At 34.8% G+C, this 9322-nt stretch overlaps 1 protein-coding gene across 3 annotated transcripts in view; it reads right to left on the bottom strand.

The window, feature by feature from the left end:
- The window catches only part of LOC123520593, a 29149-nt gene that overhangs the window by 17876 nt on the left and 1951 nt on the right, over positions 1-9322 (bottom strand). For 2 of the 3 annotated variants that reach the window (XM_045283007.1, XM_045283008.1), the window contains exons 2-3: positions 4426-4945; positions 2661-2761 (exon numbers count right to left, since the gene is read on the bottom strand). In XM_045283007.1, coding sequence (XP_045138942.1) covers positions 2661-2761; positions 4426-4945 — 621 coding nt within the window. Of the gene's footprint in view, positions 1-1130; positions 1265-2660; positions 2762-4425; positions 4946-9322 lie in introns of those variants that run through there. The other variant, XM_045283009.1, reaches the window with a different exon arrangement.

The raw sequence follows: 9322 nt of genomic DNA, 5'->3' as shown, positions 1-9322 counted from the left end.
ATTCACCTTTCCTTCCGTACTCGCAGGTGTGTCTTATGAGATGCCTGGCTGACTTAAGATTCTCCCCCAGTCCCCAGGGTGGAGCGGGAAGCAGGCAATGGGGGTCGGTGACTCCCTCCATCCTAGTGCGGTGCGGCAACGGGGTCAATAGTGGCAATAGTGGTGGTGATGGTGGTGGTGGTGGTGGTAGTGACGTGCGATGGCGGCGAGCAGTGCGTGTGTCGCGAGCTTGATCCCCGTGGAAAGGGATGAGCATCAGTTGTTGTTGTGTTGTTGTTGGTTTTGTTGTAGGAGGTGGTGCCTAATAACAGTTCTAGGTTGTCATACTGTATTGTATCATAGATGTTGGAATAATGGTGGTGATGGCGTGATACTGGATGAGTGGGTGGGAATGGTAATGACGTGGAAATAGTAAGGGTAAATACGAAGATGAGTAGCAGTGATGGTGATGGAGATAGTAAGGTTATTGGGTGATGGAGAGAATGGCGGTGTTGATTGATTGATTGATTGTGTGTGTGTGTGTGTGTGTGTGTGTGTGTGTAATTCACCTCGGTCGCCTTCTGGTCACCCAGCCAGTCTTCCCCATTACGGAGCGAGCTCAGAGCTCATAGACCGATCTTCGGGTAGGACTGAGACCACAACACTTTCCACACACCGGGAAAGCGAGGCCACAACCCTCGAGTTACATCCCGTACCTATTTACTGTTAGGTGAACAGGGGCTACACATTAAGAGGCTTGCCCATTTGCCTCGCCGCGCCGGGACTCGAACCCGGCCCTCTCGATTGTGAGTCGAGTGTGTGTGTGTGTGTGTGTGTGTGTGTGTGTGTGTGTGTGTGTGTGTGTGTGTGTGTGTGTGTGTGTGTGTGTGTGTGTTCTGGAGTGATTAGGTCAAGGGTTCTTAACCTTTTATAATCTTATGTACCCTTTGAAGTCTTTCAGTATTGGTCACGTATCCTTACCCACAATGCAGCATCAGGAAGGGCAAAAATGAATGCATATTGTTTATTGACTTAGTTTATTAAGTTTGAATTGTTTTTAAGGCGGGTTCACAAGTGTCAATTTGCGACTGAAATTTTACGTCGGTAGAGTTTCCGACTCATCCTTCTAGTCGGAAAGTGTCACACGTAGCGACTGGAAAGTATCGACTAGTTAGAGCCTTGGTGGGAAGTGAATGTACTTGTAAACAAACAGCTACCCGGCGGTGGCCAAGATGTCTTCCTCCAGTGACGATGCTGAAGGTGTGGTTGTTCTTCATTTGGCGTACTGGAAGAGTCAACAGAAAAGAAAATACCAGTGGATACGTCCTTGGCTAAGTAGAAGGAAAGAAAGTGTCTACCACACTCTAAATTAGCTTACATTTCTCATAAGAAAATTATTGATCTTAAGAAGACTATGCACAATTGCGATCAAATTAAATCTTGACAAAACTTAAATCCTTATTTCCAACAACACCCTGCATCGAGAGAAACACTTCTTGAAGAATGGCAGCTATTTTGACAAACGACGATTTGCGCGTTTTTTTTTTTTTTTTTTTTTTCTTACTTTATACTTCATTTTTGGGGTCCCAGATTTGTTCTTTTTCCCTCACCAACTCTAACATCTCTATAACTGGAAACCACGTTTTCAAAGCTTACTCCGTGACGTCACGACGTAAATAAAGTCGCAAATTGACTGGTTTCTACAGTCGCTAGGCACCGATTTTGAGTCGGAAACTCTACCGACGTAATATTTCAGTCGCAAATTAGCATGTGTTAACCCGCCTTTGTATATGTGGAGCAGACAAAATTTTCAATTAATATGAGTATGTCACTATGAGGTAATGTCGATAGGAACTAGTACTTCACAGGGAAAACACTTTGTGACTAGCTGCTAGCATGCAAAACATTTACCAAAACAGAACTATGTTAGACAGTTTTCGATCATTGTGACAGTGAACTAGTGCTGTTTGTAGCTAGTTGCAACTTGTAACTAGTAAGTGATAGGTAAGTCACTGAGTGTGTGTGAATAGCTAATAAAAATAATAAAACAACTAAATATCATAGGTTTGCAAGGTTGTGTAGCAATAATCCAAGAGATCTTTCTCTTAAGTGACAACTCCAAGAGTTTCCTTGTTAACATTGTTAACGCGTCCTGGCTGTAATGGAGAACACATCTATACCGTAGCACATGTAGGTCATTTTCTACAAGCAGGTTTGCAGTTATTAAAAAAAAAACTGACGTATTTTCTGAAACCCTTCACGTATCCCCAAAATTCCTTTCACGTACCCATTGGGGTACGAATACCCCAGGTTGAGAATCGTTGGATTAGGTGATTGAAAGGATGATGATGATGGTGGTGGTGGTGGTGATGGAAGTGATGCACAGGAAGGTGGCATTGATGGTGCTAGGCCTCTTGATATACTACATGTTAGCTTTGGTATTATGTAAGCTGCACGGTACTTTCTTATATCTTGGAACCTTCGCATTCAACAATAATATCAGTATTTACTTTATCCTATATGCTGACAAAAGTCTAAAGACTGATTTTACTGTTCAGATCGTGGAGATTCGATTCCATGCAACACAACATTCTCTCAGAAGTGGTGAGTTAATCAAAGCATCCTTCCGAATACTCTAACAGATCAAGTCAATAGTAAAGAATGAGAGGTCTGCCACTCACCTGAGGACTGCGCGAGGATCCCTGACGAGGTACACCACTTGGAGGGACAAGTTCTCATCCTCCAGTAAAGGCATCGCCTGTCGCAGGCTGAGTCGAACTACCTGTAAAAGCATTCAGAGGGCGAGAGGATCTTAAAAAAATGTATATTTCTAATTGTGCTATTTCGGCCAAGACCGTGGGTAAGAATGCCATGTGACTGGAATCATTAAAAGATGGAATTGTATAACCACAAGGAAAAGAATATATATATATATATATATATATATATATATATATATATATATATATATATATATATATATATATATATATATATATATATATATATATATATATATATATATATATATATATATATATATATATATATATATATATATATATATATATATATATATATATATATATATATATATATATATATATATATATATATATATATATATATATATATATATATATATATATATATATATATATATATATATATATATATATATATATATATATATATATATATATATATATATATATATATATATATATATATATATATATATATATATATATATATATATATATATATATATATATATATATATATATATATATATATATATATATATATATATATATATATATATATATATATATATATATATATATATATATATATATATATATATATATATATATATATATATATATATATATATATATATATATATATATATATATATATATATATATATATATATATATATATATATATATATATATATATATATATATATATATATATATATATATATATATATATATATATATATATATATATATATATATATATATATATATATATATATATATATATATATATATATATATATATATATATATATATATATATATATATATATATATATATATATATATATATATATATATATATATATATATATATATATATATATATATATATATATATATATATATATATATATATATATATATATATATATATATATATATATATATATATATATATATATATATATATATATATATATATATATATATATATATATATATATATATATATATATATATATATATATATATATATATATATATATATATATATATATATATATATATATATATATATATATATATATATATATATATATATATATATATATATATATATATATATATATATATATATATATATATATATATATATATATATATATATATATATATATATATATATATATATATATATATATATATATATATATATATATATATATATATATATATATATATATATATATATATATATATATATATATATATATATATATATATATATATATATATATATATATATATATATATATATATATATATATATATATATATATATATATATATATATATATATATATATATATATATATATATATATATATATATATATATATATATATATATATATATATATATATATATATATATATATATATATATATATATATATATATATATATATATATATATATATATATATATATATATATATATATATATATATATATATATATATATATATATATATATATATATATATATATATATATACATATATATATATTTGTTTACTTATTTATTTATTTATTTATATATTATGGAATGATGATCAAAATCCAGTTCCATTCATGAGATTACATCCAAGTGGTACCCAGGCAAATAGTCTCACCTTTGCCACGTGAAGGGATGAACGACGGCACACATCACTTACGAAGGAAGCGTCATCACATGAGGGCCGCTTGCCCACGTTCAAACGTGATGAAGAAGGTTCCTGTTGCTTCCTATCTTTATCCTGTAGACCTGGTCGCTCTTTTGCCAGCTGAACCTTTTCGTTATGATCCAAAGCTTCGTATCGCGATTCCTGTAATACTTGCCACACTACTTTCTGGAGTCCCTGAGATGCATTAAACAGTTGTTTCTCATGTCCCAGCTTCTGCTGCTGCTCCCGTGATTCCTGATATTTTACTCGATCTTGTGTGCCTTGTACTACTTTCATTGTCGGCGTACACTGAGAAGACAGACGAGTGTTCCAACGGAGATACCAGTGACTGCGTGCCATGTACGCTACGTGCCCGGGATGCGGCTCCATGTGGCACTGGAACAAATCCCTCAGCAAGGTATGGGCTGCCCGGGTATAACTGTCATCCTCTTCCAACATCCTGATCTTCCAAGGGTGCAGCGGTTCGTAGCTACATGGCAGAACAAGAGAATGGCATTTAATGAAGCAAAGTTGTAAAGTAAGATTCGAAGCAACGTTTACATTGGGACAAGTAAATGGTTCAAGCAAAAACTTATTTTACATGCAAGTGTGTGGTGTAAATTCGTATTGTACTGTGCAAGCAAACTCTTTTCCACGTTATCGATTTAACGATATCGCCGATACTTTTGGTTTTCAAACTAGATAGTGATGATCGATAATTTTATTTACTTATTTATTTATTTTACATGACCATGTTAAAGTTTATGCTTACAAAATAAAAAGATACAGGGTGGGGCAAATCAAATGCCCGAGTTTTGATAGGCTATTAGGAAAAGTAAAACAATACTTACAGAATTATTTGTTGTTTTATTCGAATCAGTATACAATGCCGTTTGTGTGATCACTTTTTGAAGATGGCATCAGGAAGATGGTGGCCATCTGTAGCGATGCACTGTTGAAGGCGATGTCTGAAGTTTTCGGCCGCTCTTCGGCACATCTCAAGGGGTATTGCAGCGATTTCCTCCCGAATTCGCATCTTCAATTCTTCCAAATTGTGTGGCCGACTTCTGAACACTTTCTCCTTGAGATATCCCCACAGGAAAAAGTCGCAAATGCTCAAATCAGGTGAGCGTGGGGGCCACTCGACATCACCCCTCCGAGAGACGAGGCGTGCCGGGAACATCTGTCGCAATTTGACCATTGCAACTTGAGCAGTGTGGGCTGTTGCTCCATCTTGTTGGAACCAGATGTATTCCAGATTTGTTTCCTCACTTAATTCTTCCAATTTCGGTTCAAAAAAGTCTTCCAACATCGCAAGATAACGTTGAGAGTTAACGGTGACAGATCTTCCATCCTCCTCAAAGAAATAAGGTCCAATTACCCCAAATTTGGAAACTGCACACCGAACAGTAACTTTAGAGGAATGGAGCGGTGAAGTCTGCCACACAATTTGGAAGAATTGAAGATGTGAATTCGGGAGGAAATCGCTGCAATACCCCTTGAGATGTGTCGAAAAGCAGCCGAAAACTTCAGACATCGCCTTCAACAGTTCATCGCTACAGATAGCCACCATCTTCCTGATGCCATCTTCAAAAAGTGATCACACAAACGGCATTGTATATTGATTCGAATAAAACAACAAATAATTCTGTAAGTATTGTTTTACTTTTCTTAATAGCCTATCAAAACTCGGTCATTTGATTTGCCCCACCCTGTAGTTATTTTACTTAAGAACAATATTTTACATTAGTGGAAAGACAAGATAAACATTGAATTCGATTTTTTTTTATGAATATAAGAAATTGAATATATATATATTTTTTTATTTGAAATATCAGTAGAGTTATCCCAAGTGTCGGAACTTTGAATTTATTGATTTATCGGTTTCAGACCATAGCGAACGGTATCTGAGATGTCAGAATACATGATATAAATTGAGAAATCTAATTTTGCTTTATTTGAGCATATTTGATTAATTGAAGATGTAGAACCGTTCATCTTCCTGGTTAGTTTAATGGTTGCAAAAATCATAAAAAAAGCTGTACATTAATGTTTATTGAGAACTTTATTTCCTCGTTCAACAGATTAATGTTCTAATCGCAAAATAAAAACATATCACTATTTTTTTATTGCAAATATACTCAAGAACTTTTTTGTAACTTATTCGGTTATTCATGTTATCTCCAAATGGTCGATAAATTTATGCAAGATAGTATACTTGCTCTCACCACGTTACATTTCTACACATAACGGTACACATTCAAAGTCAAGTTCACGAAAAACTTAAGCAATGTAGACTCAGTGATGTATCGTCGTTAGACACATACATACATACACACTACACCTCGATGTCTTTTAGGATGCTTAAAATGCATACTTCATAATCAATAATCAGCCACGTGCACACATAGACCCAAAAGGGTGCTTCGGCCCCTGCCCCTTTTTACCCTCGTCAAACAAAGTGCCCTTTTAAGCCCACGTTATTTTTAATAAATTATTAAGGTCCTGTTGCGCATAGGCTGCCCTGTCTAGTTTAAAGATGTCAGGATAGAATAAAATTTAAAAAAATATTAGGTCGCAGAGATGCCCTTTACTATTCACGGGTCTACATGTGCCCTTCCGCCAAAAGCATTTGATTGGCAGGCACTATCTGTCACTGACACATGACCCTCTCGACTCTCCTACAGTTAGCCAACTTCAAGCACTACATTAATTTACTTTAGGTAGGTGAACTATTTGGCCAATAGAGCAGTAGTGGTGTGTGGTCAGCCGTGATCTGCTGTGATCAGCCACCTCCAGGTCTTCCTCGTATACAGAAATATGTATTAAAGAAAGAATAGCCTGTTACACTAACATGTGATTTTAAAGCCTCATCTGTGAACCTTTTATTGAACGTCATTAGCGATGACTGCTCCTCTCTGTGTTTTCCTGCACGCTGTGAGTGAGCAGCGAGTGTCTGCGTGTCAAACAGCAGAGGAGCAGGGTCGAACACAGGTGGTGCGGGGGGAGGGGCAGCAGGGTGGTCAGAGCAGGGCTATAAATAGCGATGATGAGTAAATTTACTCCCATCAGATTAGTTACTGTGAATATTATTTTACATTGGTTAATTTATTTCTTAGTCTTAGTTGTATTTATAGTCAATTATCTAGGGATTTAAATTGATATTTTATTCAACTTGCACTTCACAAAATGCCTTGAAAATAAAAAGGCAGCGTTTTTGGACAGTTTGTATGTTTTCCTTTCTTTAAGCACTGGTTTGGGCACCATTTAAGCACCGGCACCTTTTCTAAAGTATCGGTTTGGCACCAGCATTGGATAAAACTCAAACAATACCGAACCCTAGAGAAGAATAATGTTGAACTCATTTGTGCAGTCCCTTTCATTGCTGAGGGAGACCCAGCTGTTATGATACGGCTAATGGAGGTTGTCAGTTAGCTAAATCAGATTGTAAATGAAAACCAGTCATCAGCATAATCTGACTCTAATGTTATAAACCATATTATGTGTTTTGATTAATAAATAAATGTCTTTATTTATTTATTTATCTATTTTTTTATTATTATTATTTTTCTAATAGCTAGCTTGCTTCGTGCGCTCAATTGGAATTCAACTCCCTTTTAATACTCAAGAGCCCCTTCCCCTTTACAACCCTGTGTACGTCCCTGTTCAGTGTAAAAGATGAGGACAGATGAGTGTCACTGAAGAGAAGGGAAGAGGAGGGGATAGTTGTCTGGAAGATTGTGTCGAGTTGATAGATGGAGGAATTAAGTTTTTAAGGCATTGGACATTACCAAGTTTTCCCTGCCTCAATTAAAAATCTTAGAAAAATCAGAAGTCAGGCATTCTGTGGCGTCCCTGCGTGATCTGTTGACTTCCTGAAGGGTTGGTCATCTCTGAAAAAGCGTGGAAAGATGTAGGGTGGTATCATCAGCGTAGGGTTGATAGGGGAAGAAGTTTGGTTAAGATCATTAATGAATAATAGAAAAAGAGTGGGCGACAGTACAGAACCTTGAGGAACACCACTCTTAATAGATTTAGGAGAACAGTGGCCGTCTACCACGGCTGCAACAGAACGATCGGCAAGGAAACTTAAGATAAAGTTGCAGAGAGAAGGATAGAAACCGTAGAAGGGCAGATTTGAAATCAAAGCTTTGTGCCACTCTATCAATAGCTTTTGATATGTCTAACGCGACAGCAAAACTTTCACCGAAATCTCTAAAAGAGGATAACCAAGACTCAGTAAGGAAAGCCAGATCACCAGTTGAGCGGCCTTGACGGAAGCCATACTGGCGATCAGATAGAAGATTGTGAAGTGACAGATGTTTATCTTTCTATTGAGGATAGATTAAAAAAAAAATTTCATTTCATCAAGATGAAATAGAGGGAAAGATGGTGAAGTAAAGTTATTGAATATATTTTTGGGATGCCAGAAGTCTCGAGGGGAGTTCAGAGTTTGAAAGATTTTAAAATTTTCTATTTATGAAGGAGCATTTGGCAAGTTGTAGAACAAACTTGGCAAGATTCCGGTCAGAAATATAAAGTGCATGAGATTCAGGTGATAGAAGGCTCAAGTATCTTTTGTGATCAACCTCTCTTATCATGTATAACATGAGAACAGGTTGTGTTAAACCAAGGTTTAAAAGGTTTACAATGAGAAAAGGAATGAGGAATGTACTACGCCTCCATGCCAGACTTTATCACCCCTGTTATACGCTCAACACACAGAGATGGGTCTCTGACACGAAAACCGTAATCATTCCAGGGAAAATCAACATAATACCTGCTCAGGTCCCCCCAGCTGTCAGAGGCAAAACGCCAGAGACACCTCCGCTTTGGGGGATCCTGAGGAGGAATTGGAGAAATGGGA

The sequence above is a fragment of the Portunus trituberculatus genome, chromosome 47, assembly GCF_017591435.1.
Source record: "Portunus trituberculatus isolate SZX2019 chromosome 47, ASM1759143v1, whole genome shotgun sequence".
NCBI lineage: Eukaryota > Metazoa > Arthropoda > Malacostraca > Decapoda > Portunidae > Portunus > Portunus trituberculatus.
Note: the sequence above shows the minus strand (reverse complement) of the source record. Positions and strands in the feature narration are given on the sequence as shown.